Here is a 15879-nt window from a genome sequence, read left to right on the forward strand (position 1 = left end):
CAGAATTGAAATATTTTGATTGAAGAAAATCTTCAAGTGATTGTCATTTATTTCCACATTTAAACGTATTTGTCTCACATTTCTGACATTTGTGATTAGTGTTAAAACATGTCCACACGACGTGCACTGGGTTTGTGACACCGCCACAAAATACCAGAATGTAAACAAACATAGCTGTCAGCTGTGTTTCCAGCTTTTAAACACACTCGTACGGCGTAATAATTTGGCACTCCAACTTTCTGAATGACACCTATTTGCAATGAAGTAGTGCTGATTTTCAACTTACTTTGTAAGAAAATTACCAGAAAAGTTAATTTTTGTATCGTTCTTATGTTACATAATGCAGCTTTAAAAGATGACAGAGTAGCTTATCGATAACGCCTACCTTCCTAATACCCAGTAGAAGATTGATTGAATAAAACGTCTGTAAGGTATTAAAAACGGATGATTTAGTTACGTTCTCTGCGCTGGTTTCAGATAAGAAAGCCAAACTACACACTTATTTGATGATCTGGTGTTTGCTTGTGTTTTGCCGAAAACGCAAACCGTTTGCAAACTAAGGCCTAAAAGTACATGTATTGGCGTGAGCGGAAAACTTGAATTGTTGCCGTTTAACCTTAAGCACACTGAACTAACCGTTAAGGTTTGGCTGCGAATTCTCTATAAGTTTTGGGGGAAAACAGCAGGGAGAAGGTTAACAAACCGAACTGAAGAAGCATCGACGAAGAAAGAGAAAATGATCCCAAATTCTGGTAAGTACAGTCGATTTAAGTAAACGGAAAATTTGAAAAGTGTTGATGTTTAAATCTTTAGTATACCCACTGAAATAGCCGTTTGACTGTCGATTATTACTGGGTAATAGGGAGAATAAGTGTCGAGCATTTGTAAACGAAAAAAGAGTCCCAAATTTTTCAAACACACACAAAAGACTTCCTAGCTGCAATGCTTCCTAGTTGTAGTTGCTTAATTCAACAACAGGAAGATCAAGTCGCGATTGCTGTACAAGATATCAGACTGGTCACATGAAATAACTCCACGCTTCACTGTTTGAACAAAGCAGCACTAGTACTCTGTCGTGGGAACATTTGAAACAAAACAGCCGCCAGCGCCGGTCTACTACCAACATAGGAAATAATCAGAACAGCAGCAAACTCAAATCAATATATCATTCCGGATGTAAGCAGCTTTTCTCTGTAATACCTTTTCAGACTAGAAGTCTAGGCGAGCCAGAACAACAAATTTGTCCTTACCTTTCTGAAGGATTAGGCAGCGAATGGTTTAGGGGACCGAATCCTTCAGAACGTATATTACAGGTGAAGGGTACGTGGAAGCTGAGGCATGGGGATCAGGGGTCACCATGGTTACACGTGAACATGAAAGGTGGCTTAATTGGATCGTAACAGGGTTTCCCAGCATGGGAAAGTATGGGACAATAAGGTAGAACTGTTGCACTGTGGACGCTGCTTACAGTGAACTTCGGATTCCACTCTCCTAACAAAATAGACACTTGAATCACTTGCGTGCGCTTTCTGTGTAGATACATTTTATTTCCAGTATCTTAGTGTCAATTATGTAATATAGAATTCTTTCAGGTCAACTTTTGGGGATGTGTATGTCTTCTTTACTCAAATAATTTTTTGTCTCTTGTGTACGTATTCTGTAAAAAATATTCATATTGAAACTTGATACAGAATTTTAAGAACCTGGGAATTCTGTGGACGACCGTGCGAAGATATTTGCCTAAATATCACAACATACTGTGAGTCCAGTTATGTTCATGAATGCTTTATTTCGCGAGATGGACTGTCAAATCTAAATATGATAAAAATCTTAGCAGGCATCGAAATTACTAGTACTGTCTTGAGTTTTGTTTAGCATTAGCTTTATCACCTCAGGTATTTGTTAGGACAGAACGAAACTCTATAATTACGGTAAATAGAGCGGAAGTAAACAAACAAATTGGCTGACAGAAGTTGTTACTTTGGAATTAGGTACACTGGTAATAATCACAACGTTTTGTCTCGGTTCTGTGGACTGTGACATTAGCTAACCATTTCCGTTTCGTTCGAACAGGTGAGACCAAGGAAGATGTTGGTTACCGACCCTTTTGGAAGACGCGCCGATCCTAGCCTTCTTGGATAGACCACTGACAAGGCCACGAAATTTTCCATCTGACGTTTGAATTCCACATCCTGAGACGTTCTTTCATACATTTTTGAAGCAATGATTTATTGATATATAAGTTATCCCTTCCTGGTGACAGCCCTGGCCCTTATGCAGTTCAGTTTGACATTGTTCGTGTTAATCTGTACTTATTGTGTCTTTTACATCAAAAATATAATCCTTACCCTATTTCTTTTCAGAATCTAGCACTGAAATCGGAGGCACGACATTTTTTCCTGGGCTTGTCAGAAAGTGGGCACGTCACATTGTTTGGCTCTAAGTTTATTTTCTTTTGTGTCCTTTTCCAATCAAGAGTGTTTGTTTGAGCGATAGTATAGTATAGTGTTTGGTTGCTAATGTAATCCAAATAGTTACGATACCAAATCAGACTCTCCAACGCTTACACCAAAGTTCTTTAATTATACTCGACGAAACAAACTACTATCGGTCCCAGACCAACATAGTCACATTTTACATCTCTCCCTAAAGGTCAGGGACAACGCCTGACTTTATGAAGCAAGTTTCAACTGTAATTTCCAACGCAAGGAATTGGACTTACCCAAATTTTCGACTGTACAACTCCAGTCTTTATCATTCCTTGGCTAAGACTGGAGTTGTACAGTCGAAAATCTGGCTAAGTCCAATTTCTTGTGTTGGAAATTACAGTTTAAACATGCTTCATGGTGACTTCTACCAACACAGAGAAACTTTCTAGATGACAGCTGACTCTGTCTGAACTAAACTTTGCCCGGACGACGGAGTGTTTGTTTGAGCAATAGTATTAGTATAATGTTTGGTTGCTAATGTAATCCAAATAGTTATTTCATATCCGACTATCTTTAACACTTAAGCACCCTAGTTCTTTACAACCTACAGTCGATCCAAGCCCAACATATAAACATTTTCCATCTACCCCAAAAGACCTAGTCTCTACCAGACTAACTACGCTGGCTATATATGGGAGAATAATTGCCAGGGGAGTTTGGCCTCCTTGTAGGTTTGACTGACCGCGCAGTTCGGAGAGAAAGAAACTACCTCCCCGCGGCCGGACTCCCTTGGCTAATTTTACTCTCTTTTTTGCCGATTTGTACGATCCGTATTCCCGTAGAAAGGCCTGGTGGAGGCTACAATAGACCAGACTTTGTCAGATTTAAACTTTGCCCGGACGACCGTGCCGCACAGGTGTTCCAGTAGCCGTGCAGCCGTGTGTGGGGATAATTGACACCGTTTCTGTCCACAAAGCAGACTGACAACCTGTCGCCACTTTATTATCTCAGATTCTTCCGTCTCCCCGCACCCAAGATGGCCGCGCCCTTTGCGACGCGGTTGCTAAGCGACGGTAGAACTAATGAGGTCATGTTGTAGAGCGCGCGTGCTGAGCAGACGACGTTTTGCAGTGTTTTTACACATTCGGCTCTCCAGTGTAGGCTTCAATTTGATAACGTGGATAAACATTTGGACAGAGAAGAAAAACTGTTGCCACTAATGCTAAAACTGCGGAAGGAAACCGACTGACGAAATTGCCCTGTAAACCGTGACACGTTTAACTGACCATAAATCTTAAAACCCTCTCAGATCTTAACAGGTCCTTTCATCTTACAGTCGTAACACTTAGACAAATACACATAAATGTTTTAGGCAAACATATGTATATTTTTATCAACACAAATGGAGTATCTAGCACTGTAAAATCTGTTTTCTACTAAAAACATGCCAAACTTTAGATTCTTAAAATTTGCTGTGCGCAGTCAATTTTATATTTTGTCGAATGTGTATGATGTAACAGAAGTTGGTCAATTTGTTATATCCTCAGGCCCTAGAAAATAGTCCAGATGTCAGTCTTTCTTTCTAGCTTGAATACGCCCTGTCGGTCACTTTTTTTGACAGAGACGCGGCAAAGAAAACGTTGTCATCATCATCGGTCGTCTGCAGCGAAGGCTATTGAGAGAAAGCTGTATCAAAACTAAAAACGCATCAAGGACAGGCTATCTAGAAGTTCACTGCATAGATACTCGTATTAACCGGGCAACACTAGTCAGAAGCACAGAGTCAGGTGCCGTGATTTTATAGGTCTTCGATATTACTCTTTAAAACCCCGTGCTTACACAACACGTAGGTACGGGGCAAGCTGGACAAGCACTAAAACGGACATACACGCCAATATGCCATAGAGTCAATCCCTTTGAACTGTTTGTTAATGTGACCTACATAGTCGTGCCGGTGACAGGACCGAACGTTTGTTGACATTCGGTGTCAACTGCAGTGTTAGAGGATTAGTGGCGGTTTGCCTGGCAATGACTCGGTTTTAGGAACGCCCTTCTTAAAATGTAGTCTCTACCAGACTAACTACGCTGGCTATTTATAGGAGAATATTTGCCAGGGAAGTTTGGCCGTCTTGGGGTTTGACTGTGTGGAGGGAAAGAAACTACCTCCCCGCGGCCGGACTCCCTTTGGCCGTTCTCTTTTTTGCCGAATTCTACGATCCGTATTCCCATAGAAAGGCCTAGCTGGTGGAGGCTACTTAAAATGTACTTTGACAAGAGACGGGGCAATGACGACGTTGGAGGCAAGGGTAGTTATGTACCAAGTGTAGGCAACGCTGAAGTAGTACATGCCAAAAACTGGGGGTTGGGGGGGGGGTCATGGTCTTTGGGAGCTTTTATGTGCTATTTTCTGATTGCATATAAAAAACATAGCCGGCCTGGTTGAATTACCCCCGTTTTAGAACTGGGCTAAACAGAAAACAGCCGAGACCACCAAACAGCCTGCTACAGAGGCTATATGTACAAACATGTATATGACAATGCTAACATCCAAATGTCAACGTTACACACGTTTTGTAGAAGTGCAGTCCTTCACCTTAGTAAAAACGTTGTAAAATATTAACCAAAACATCTGCTGTTCTGGTGGATAAACGATTGTTATTTTTAGCTTGACTACTTGATTCCTAAGTGGTTATAACATTAGTAGTCATGCACAGGGCTACGGAACAACATTCTACAATGACGTCGATTTTGAAGTAGAAAACTCAGTGAGAAGTATGAATCTTCATAAATGATTAAGCCAAATATTTCTGAAACTATCTACGTGTGCGCCCTAACAGGAATTAAGATATCATGGTCTAGAATCGACTCTGTGAAACTTAACTATAAACCCAACAACAATTTGGAAAAAAAACTCCGTCAAGAGTTCGGCATTCTTAGTTTGTAAGATTAGGATATTTCTAGCTTATCGTTACCCTTGGCCAAAGCTTTCATTCGCTTAAATCCGTTTAACGTTTCTTTATTAAGTAGTTAACCTTTCTGGCTATTTTATATTAATGTCAGAAGCGTGTTCCGGTCGTTTGAATAACAAGAAAATTAATGTAGTTTAGGCTATCCCCAGGGACCACTTTTATGCTAGTGATAAATTATCTTATTTTGACATTCAAATGAATCAGAATCAAAGGCAAAGTCTGTAAAAACACAAACCCGGTCTTGGTTCAGGAAGACTTAAATCCTCTTTTTATTTACTTGATGTTATTCTGAGTTTATAGACCGTGAATGAGTGTTATGTATACACACTGCGATTATCCTTTACAAAAAACAAAAACAGACGACACGCTCTGAAAACCTGTCAGTCTTACGTTCGACCGGAAGACGAATGTTTAATCTGGACTCATCCTTATCTGACCTTTTCTTGTAAGATATTATGAAGCTGTCAGGCAAAAACGGCCACAAATTATCAAACGAAAAATAACATTTGTCTACTCTCCAAGTAGAGGTTTGGGTTTTGGTTTGTTTTTTGCGTGTTTTTAGGCTTTTTTATCATGGTTGGAGTAAAAATAAAGATACCAGTGAAAAAAAAAAGAAATTAAAGCCCAATAAAAATGCCTAAAAACATGTACACTCAACAAATAAGCCCAAACCCAAACCTCTGCTTGGAGAGTAACATTTGTCGTCTACGTTGCGGTTATTTGTACGTAGAACGTAATGTAGAGTAAGAAAGTACGCATCCAAACTCGATGTCCCAAAATAGGTCGGGGTTACAAGAATCAACTCATCGAACGAACCCAGGAACGGGCCAATGGTCAGGAAAAACTCGCGTACAAAGAGTGACCAGTCCGACTGTTTGAAGTGTATTAAGGTGGACAAACTCCAGTCCGGAGGGGGTCTCACGTTCTTGCGTTTACCCGGCCGCGCTGGCAAACTTTGCGGGACGTGTGAGGGTGAATGGTGTAAGAACCATTAGCAGGTGTCCGGACAAATATCCGACATGGTCGTTACAGGTTCTACCTCTCATGTCATCTAAACTAACGCGCTTAAAGCGTGAAATGTATTTTGTAGATAAAACGATGTCGCAGGAAAGCTTGCCTTCTCTAATCTGTATTACTACTTTAGCAAGAAGGATATGTTTTGGGTATGTGTATGTGTGTGTATATCTATATGTGTGTGTGTATGAGTGTGTGTGTATATATGTGTGTATGTGTGTATGTATGTATGTTAAGTCTGCCTTGTCCCCCGACGACCAGTGTCGGTCATGGGACTAGGTAGGTAGGTATGTATGTGGTTTAGCACGATAACTCAATAAGCTATGGATGGATTGTCATGAAACTTGGTAGGTGGGTAGGTCTTGATGAGAGCCCTAAATGGTTAGATTTTGGATCTCCTATCAGCTATTGTGTTTTTTCTGTGCGTTTCTTACCTTTTAGCGGCGGTGCCACCTCCTGGTCTGGTTTCGGGGACGGGGGTTTGTTGGCTTCCTTCTCGGCTCCTTGCGGGCTGCCGCGCGAAGCGGGCGGGGCCGCGCCGTCCGACATGTCTGTGTGTTGTGATTTTTCTTTTTACCGAAGGATGTAAATCACCTGTATCATGACAGGTCCCTACAGAATAGTCTCAGAAAACACGCAATCCTTTCAAAGGCTCGTCGTCGCAATCCACAACCGTACACAGCTCACACACTGGCAATCCCGGGTTTTATATACACGATAGTTGAAATCCGAGAGCTCTGATCCTGGAAAATTTGACTCCAAGGACAAAGTTGTGTCTTGTCAGTTGACGGGACGATCTGGGGATGACGTCAGCAGGTTGTCATGGTAACGCGTCACGCCGTGTTCCTGAGAGGACAGACAGACAACAGAAGGTGAGAGGTCAGACCGGTTCAGACATGTCCGACATATTTACAATTTGTTCTGAATGATAATAGATACGCCCTATGGGGATAAAATGATCATTTATCAGTTATCAATTATGAAAGATAAGTATGTATTATGTGATTGATGTTGGCCACAAAACCAAATAGAAGAATAAAATTAATTGCTATCTAGCTAAAGGTATAATACTCGTCAGCTGAAATGTTGATTTCTTTTTGATTTTATTGTTTGTCCCCCAAAGACAATAATTCCTAAGTACATTTTGCCACTCCTGAGCACAGTCTACCTTGGTAGACCAACTCTTCTGGCATGTTGTCTGTCTATCTGACCAATTTCTACTCTTTCCGCCGCTTCTGAGGCCTGGTAGAGGCTAGTCTTGGGTGGCACTGTCAGACAAACGCCTCCAGGCACTGTCTTTTAACTATGATGTCAGGATTGTTTAGCCTAACGACGGCAGGTAAGTCGGGGGTAGACCGCCCCCAGGCAAAATCTCCCCAGGACACTACAGACGTGCGCACAGACACGTCCTCAGTGTCACAGGCTAGAACAACCTGAATGCTTAAATGGTATATATGCTCATGTCAGTTACTTATAGTGCAGCGTGCACCGGGTTCTATTAAGCTTTAGACATTGAGGAAGTTTACTAATTCACTTGTGATAGGTCCGAGTATGTTGTATCGAGAACTGTGCTTTATTCAGAGTCATACTCAAGCACGTACGGTTTTGGTTAGTCCACGCGTATCCAGAACCGTGCCTGGGGGCAAATCTACATGTATATTGTTGGATACGCAGAGACTATCCAGAACCGTGACTGCTCCTAAACCTAACCCATTCAGGCATAGAACTATTTAAAAAAAAAGGGAAAAAAAGTGAATAATTGCGTGTCTGCGATTATGACTGTGAAATTAATGATGCTACTCATGATGACCGTTGTGTAGATGAATATTGAATCCTGAAAGTTCCACTCATTGAAGATCAAAACGAACAAAAGGAAAGAGTACAAATGTATTACGTATTTCGACGTACGTGTATGTCACGTTGACACTACATTTGGTTCAAAATCCATTTCCTTTACATAAACTGCAATGTTGAAAACCCTGCTTTGATTATGACATTCTAATTATCCGACGAACCATGAGGGAGACATGTACATCACAAAAAAAGCCAATATTTCATTACCTAAAAGTAACCGCAGAGACTAATAGAATTAAATCGGTCACCAGATGAATCCAATTCTGTGGCTGAAAGAAGAGGCCAAGGTCTTTAGTTCAGACCCACCCGTGCAGAACCTGGTGCTAGTTCAGTAGTTGCGTAAGCTCAGGCGACCGGAGTCACATATACACCGGTACAATACGACTTTTGTGATGGGACTCGTATATATTACGTCGTCCGATACGCGATATAAGGGGGGAAGATATGCAATGGTGATCAATTCTAATTGTCATTAAGTCGTAACACTTTGGCAAGACGAGATATAACTTGGAAGAAGACATACCTAACCCTTAAGACAACACTTAAAAGACTTTAGAACTCTACATCAAAATGAAACCACCTGTTAATTGTTGCCAAGGCATTGTAACCGTGCTTAATTTCTTTTCTCTTTTGACAATGCTGTTAAGAGCTATTTAAAGATTCTTCACGAAATCCTATCTGCATACCCGGCATCATCTTTGTTTGAAGCAAAAACTCTTCTTGTGGATTGGCTTGGAACAAAGATGCGATTTCGCTAGCTTTAGACCATTTCCCTTCACATACTCTATGCCGTTGGTCAAGGAATAAGAAGTTATAAGCAGATAGTCAGGTCCAAAAACCGCGAACCCTTACAGGTGAACACAAGAAAGAGTAACATTATCCCGTGTGTAAACAAATACGAGCAGGGTCGTATCTGCTGACAAGGTCAGAGACCTCTAGTCTATAGTCTATCACGTTCACTACACGTGATCGGTTCTGTGGGGCCTTATGCAATAGACCGCTCCTACATAAGAAGAAATTCTCTGCTTAGCACTCAGCACATATGAGAAATAGTGTGGGAAGGTCAAACACACAACACTACCAGCGGACTAGCCCCCTGCTGTAGTGCCCTGCACAACTGTGTGTCGCTCAAGGGCTACGGAAATGGAGATGGGCACCAAACCCTATGCTCTGCATAGAGCACAGTGATATAAGAAGAAAACTTACAGTTATTACGGGTACAACGTATGGCAGCATATACTCGTACTTATATAGTTGGTATTGCTAACATGTATCTAACAGTACTAACAATTCTAAGAGGTGACAGTTCTAACCTTTCTAAGAAGCTAATCTATTTTTATAGATAACAATATAGCTCCACCTACTGTCCAATTAAGCAGAGGTTTAGGCTTCGGGTTATATTTGGGATGTTTTATGCGTTTTAGAGTGTACGTACTGTATGCATACCTTTTCTTCTTTAGAAGAAAATCCTCTGTAAGACAAACAAACAGACTGACTAACGTACAGACAGGGTCAGTTTTCACCTTTGCCCTACTTTCTTCATACAGAAAGTATAATGATGAGTCCGCCATTTTTTATCCTTGTATATACCGCCAATTAAATTTTAGAAACTACAAAAAGCCCCCCTCCCCTTCAGAGACGACCTTCGCCACACGCCCGACTTTTCTTTTCACTCCACAGTGACCTTTTTTGGTTCTTTTAGGATCTGTTTTGTGCCTCCTCAATTTATCGCCATGGAATAACCCTTAGAAATTCCACCTGTCAAGTGCCTTTTGTAACCGCCCCGGGTTTAATCAATCAAGTTACGCAGAACTTAAGACGGTCAGCTAAAGACACAAAAACGTCAAGAAAGTGTTGACACTTCTGCTTTCAAGTGTTTTCCCGAAGTAGGCTCTTTCCCGCACACTTTTTTTAAGTGTAGGAAAACAGTCTGTGGTGTTCACGTTTTAGCCCGCTGGTTTTCCTGTGATAATTCTTCTGTTTTGAAGTGCCAAAATTCTACTAGAAAAACTCTTGAACTAGTTATCCAGTCAAAGATGTGCTAGTTCATTGTTTGAGCGATATATTTAAATGTCAACACAGACCAGTCATAGCCGGTACCTGCCAACTATTTGCATACAGAGTGGTCGATTTAACATAAGTGACGTGTCATGATACACCTACTCAGTTTTAGAACACCTTCTACAAGGATACATACAAGGACAAAACTTACTTTCAGTGGAAATATCAGGATTCCAATTGCTATAATTTCATCATGTAAACAGATGAAACAATGTCATTGATAGATTTTGTTCCTACATGCCAAAATACAGTTTGTCCTCCACAGAAGCACCCACAACTATAGGAAAGTTGGGAAAACTACAATTTACTAGTACCATTGGGTATTGTAAAATACTAAATTTTGTACTAGTAGTAAAATGTCCAGTAGTAAGAACTAAGAACTACAAACCAGTAAATCTAGGTGTTTCCACTACGTGACATGTCAGCCCTCCCACGTACTTCTATCTGTGTACATAGCGGTAAAACCTACACAACTTTATCTATGAGTTATCCCCGGTTTGTGCTACCTGTCCTACACCCGACACACCTGTACGGCTACGCGCGACGTTACGCCAGGTGGGCCACAGGTATTAGTACTGGTACACTCCTTAAGGAACTAGGACTTTTATCAGTTCTTCTTTCGATACCTTACAGAAATTATCTAAAATGAAGATACAGTACTTTGATGAAGGTTAAAATTTCAGGTTATGAGTAGACAAGAAATGTGTTGGCCAAACAACTGGATAGATTTGGAAAATCTACCAAAATCTATCCAGTTGCTTCAGTGTAACTCTTTTCTTGTGTACAGTACTTTGTTCCACGTACGTGATTTGAGGAGGACATTTCTGTGATAAAAAAGAGTTATTCCCTTGCCCAACTGAACTGTCAGCATTTTATCCCGATTTGGAAAGGTCTGTCCAAAGATCAGGGTTAGCCACGGTACTGTTGAAAGTCTATTAGCAACCAAGACTAACATTTAGGCTTGTAGCTATGTTTGAAAAGCAGCCCGTCTACCTGTCACGCAGGTGTGCCATGTACATACAGGTCGGTACAACCGGCAGGCGTTTGACATAACTCTTAAAACTTCACCTGCAAATTTCTCGCCTTATAGAACACTACGACAGGTAGCATTTAGCACACCTATGTACACCTGTAACAAGAAGGTATCGTGGATAAAAAGCTGGGATTTCTGATGCGTAGTTCCGAAGAAAAATCTGACCCCTGACCTGATTGCTAAGCCGGCCGGTTGGCAGGAACGCCGTACCTGCGTTGCTACCGTCACACTAATCTCACCTGTCGGGTCTTAAAACACACCTGAAGCTATAAAAACACCGCGAGACGTACCTGTGTGGTTTGGCTGTTCTGTATTCTTACGTACAGCCGGCAGGCGCGCACAATTCCTAGCGTAAGGGGCCCACGTACGGCGGCTGTCACCCACACACACCGACCGGCGTCCCACAGAACGCACGACAAAAACCGGCCCGGCTGACTTAGATCGTCCCACTTTTCAGGGACCAACCGTTGTACTATTCTTACGGGGGTGTCGGGCCAACCTTTGTGTGTCGTGACGCAGCTAAATACCCGCTTGTGTACTGAACAAAATAAGCTTTCGTCTGGACTCCTCCAACAATAGCCTCCACCAGGCTTCAGAGGTGACTGGAAAGCGTAGAAGTTGGCCAAATAGACAAATGACATGCCCGGGAAGTTTGAACGCTGGAGTACAGTTTGCCACTCGTTTCTGAAGCCTGATAGAGGCTACTCCAACAACAGAAATCTCCTAAGTGCCTAATGTTGTCGAAGGCTTACTGCGAAGGAATGAAAGGAAACACACGACGTCTTTGTGCTTTGAAAACACTTATGTTGGAAATGACGTAGAGAAGAGTGTGTGTACTTCCGCAGGAACTTCCCTTTTAATAATACTTAACGTTAATACCCAAGCCCGTCTGACTCACAAATGTGTCCTTCTGGCAGATTTCTTTTTACAAAGTATCTCTATGTATAGATTTCTGGAATGTCATATGTCTTCTTTCCCAAATATTTCATATCGTCCACACACAATATTAATTGAAGAACTGTCAAAAGATACCGTAGTGAGGCTTGCATCAGAGGCGGCTGGAAAGAGTAGAAATTGGCCAAATAGCTAACATGCCAGGGGAGTTTTTCCGCTAAAGGAGTACAGTTTGCCGGCCCCTGACATGTTATCTGTCTATTTGGCAACATTCTACTCTTTCCATCCGCTTCAGAGGCCTGGTAGAGGCTAACCCTAGTCCCCCAAAAGGTAATGAACCGTCCCCTATCCCTGCCCTACTTGTTAAAGCCCGGCCCAGTGCCCGGGTTCTATTCACCTGACCCCCCGCAGTGCACCTGTCTGACACACGATACGGATACCTGACGCCGCTAGACCCGGGCCTCTGTCGGGAACGGTGATGTCGGGCTCAAGACTCTATGTTGAAGGATGAACGAGGCTTTTAGTAATAGAACTATGTCTGTGTATGTGTATGTGTATGATTCAGTGTGAAGAAAACATCATTGTACAACATAAGTTACACATGATGACAACAACAACAAAACATTCATACTACAATCATCGTCTTCAATAAACAAGTATCGCCGCTAAACCTGGGCCTCTTTCGGGAACGGTGACTTCGGTGTGCGTGTAAGATGTACTAGTCAGTAGCTCCATTCAACGTTTTGCCATACATAGTACCCGTTGAACCGATATGTAGAAGTTTGTCTCATACCAGCTGGTAATCTTATTATCTGCCATACATTGTACCTGTTACAATCGTTGTGCAATAAACTTTGACTTGACTTGATTTCGGTGTGTCGGAGACTCTACGTTCAAGGGTGCACGGTCGGGGCTTTAGTAGAACTATGTCTGTGTCTGATTCAGTGACAGTGTGAAGAAAACAGCATTACACAACATATTAAAGTTACCGTATGATAACAACAACAACAAAACATTCATGCTACAACCATCGCCTTCAATGAACAAGTGCCAAGCAGCTCTGGCAAAGATATTGTGGGGAGGGGGGTACAGTTGTACCGACTGTGCAACACAGAAGCAACAGGTAGTTTTGTCGCATGAATATTCATGAAGACAAAAACAAGGACATCTTCTGAATGGGATGTGTGCAGTCACAGGTCATCTCTCAGGGGGACCAGTGTAATCCCTGTATTATTACACCTCACAGAACAGACAGGAGTCACCTCGGGGGAGGATTAGGAACTGACTTAACACGGGTCATTTCACCGTCGATCTGGTAACAGGGTGGTAGAAAATTGACAAGCAAATTTTTTAATCTTCAAGTCAGTCGCACATTTTAAATGTTACTACTAGTAAGTAAATTGAAATGTTACTTAATAAACTAAGCACATTTAAAAAGTAACTGAGCATACACCCTGAAAGATCTTTTCCCGTAGTTGTAAAGTTACCCATATGATGACTGACACCGTTACGTTACGTTAGAGCGATAGTATATAACTTCGTTTGGTCATTTTAACAGTTATATAGTCACAATTTGGTTTGGCGTTTTATATGACAAGTATGCAAAATATAACGCAACAAGTTTTCCCATTCTTAGATATGTCGTAAGAGGTCGTTGCCAGACAAGAAAGTTAATGCTATGGTAACATTATCACGTTTTCACCTTTGCGCCTAACTCTGATCGGAAATACCACCTCCTCATCACTACATAAACATCCTCACACAGGTACTCTGTGGCAATGGATACCTCAAATAGATCAATACATTACTGTACAGGTAATAATACTTTCACGCCTAGAACAGGTTATCATACATGTTAACCTGTATTGATCCTCGTAACCACTGACGAAATTCTCTCGAAAAATCAATTCAGTAAACATGTCTCTTGTTATATTTTGTCTGACCCTTACCTCTTCCCTCATGACCTCAATAAAAAGCAGCCAGAAGGCCGATTTGGGTATTTCGTGAATGAACAAAACCTCGAACAAACAAACAAATCAAGAAAACTTCCGTGGAATGGTGAATTTGAATGAACGTTACCCTCCTTCACATTTTGGTACATTCTACCAAGGAGCTTATAGGTTAATAGACAAAGTTGTCGCATCCTTCATATATATGACACTTTCGTATATCCAACTACTGATCGACCAAAATGTTACAAAACAGTACAAAATATTTTGCTTAGCCTAATATACATATCAAGATATGCTAGTATGTATGTATATGCAGGTATTTTGGCCAATCAGGGTACACAATACACAAATAAGGTATGCTGCATTTAGACATCGAAACAAATATTTAAAGAAAATTTCATTAGGTCCTAAAAAAATAATTAAGAAACTTTCAAAGATCCACATTGACCATTTAGTAGGACACTACCAGTGCCACCATGACACATGCCTGACAACGCCGGTAACACGAGATTCAGCGAAAAGACACGCTACCATGGGAATGGTGTAAAACAAACTCCGACAAGGGACACAGGAAAAGTACCGTGACACAAACAAACCTGGCGAGAAGGCTGCTAGATCCAAGCGGCTTCATGAACGGGAGTTCTTCGTTGAGAAGAATATCGTGTTTTTTCTTCTCCGGCCCCAAACAAACGGACCGTCTAGGATGACACCTGGCACAGATACGTCACCTGGTCTGACTGTTAGGGCCGCTCCCAGGGTCATAGGTCACCGAGTCATAGCTCATAAGCGAAAGCCTGCCCAAATGCGGCGTTGTGATGCAAAATTGGTTGCCATTATTGACACCAACTTTCTTTGAAAGTTTAAAAGTATTTGGTGTCCACAATTGCAAATACGCGCACATACGCCAAACTTATACTTGGTAATAGTTGTAATAGCAGTATGCTTATCTAGACATTATAAACTTCTCAAAAGGATACAAGTTTCTTGTATGTGATAAAAATGACATAACTGTTACACCTGAGACAGGTATTGCGACTGTACAGGTATCTCAACACACCTGAGTCTCGCCAGGTGTGTTTTATCCCACGATCTTCGGTAATCCTCTTGCAGTAAAGAAATCGATTGTATAAACCAATGTAGGCTCCCAATGTAATACCACCCCAAAGTTGAACTTCTAAGCACAGAACTACAATGTCGTATATATTACAGGACACAATATGAACACAGGGAGCAAAATATCATCATTTCATCCTTACAGGACATCAAATACACCTTACCGTAGGGGGCCTTGGATTCCAACTCTTTTGGTAAGACTTCGCAGACGACAGTTTGTTAAGTTACCTGCACTCCGTCATGATGTAAGCCTGTGGCAACCTTGGTGGGCCTGACTGTGCTGCACTACAGACGTTTGTACTGTTGTGTCGATGCAGAGAGGCGTGTGAACCGGGGGTAAACCGTTACTTATCCTGTCAGGGTGTAGAGTTTAAAGCACAGGTGTTTCATACTAGCCATAAAATGGTTTAACTTCGCTATGGAACTGTGTGGCAGAGAGATGTACCATCTGGTTTAATTTAAGAACTAAACTTAGAACAAACAAATGATGAAAAAATCAGACTTTGGTATTACTGTCTTTATGATATTAAAGAGATTTAAACATAGAACTTGAATAAGAA

General features: G+C 41.5%; 1 protein-coding gene across 1 annotated transcript in view; it reads right to left on the reverse strand.

Annotated features, from left to right (window-relative positions):
• The window catches only part of LOC109488027 (dynein heavy chain 5, axonemal-like), a 75238-nt gene extending 63456 nt beyond the window's left edge, over positions 1-11782 (reverse strand). The window contains 2 exon segments of the mRNA XM_019792168.1: positions 6847-7258; positions 11651-11782. Coding sequence (XP_019647727.1) covers positions 6847-6961 — 115 coding nt within the window. The 5' untranslated portion in view covers positions 6962-7258; positions 11651-11782.
• Between the last annotated feature and the right edge of the window lie 4097 nt (positions 11783-15879).

Source organism: Branchiostoma belcheri, unplaced genomic scaffold (genome assembly GCF_001625305.1).
Source record: "Branchiostoma belcheri isolate BF01 breed outbred unplaced genomic scaffold, Haploidv18h27 scaffold91, whole genome shotgun sequence".
Classification (NCBI taxonomy): domain Eukaryota; kingdom Metazoa; phylum Chordata; class Leptocardii; order Amphioxiformes; family Branchiostomatidae; genus Branchiostoma; species Branchiostoma belcheri.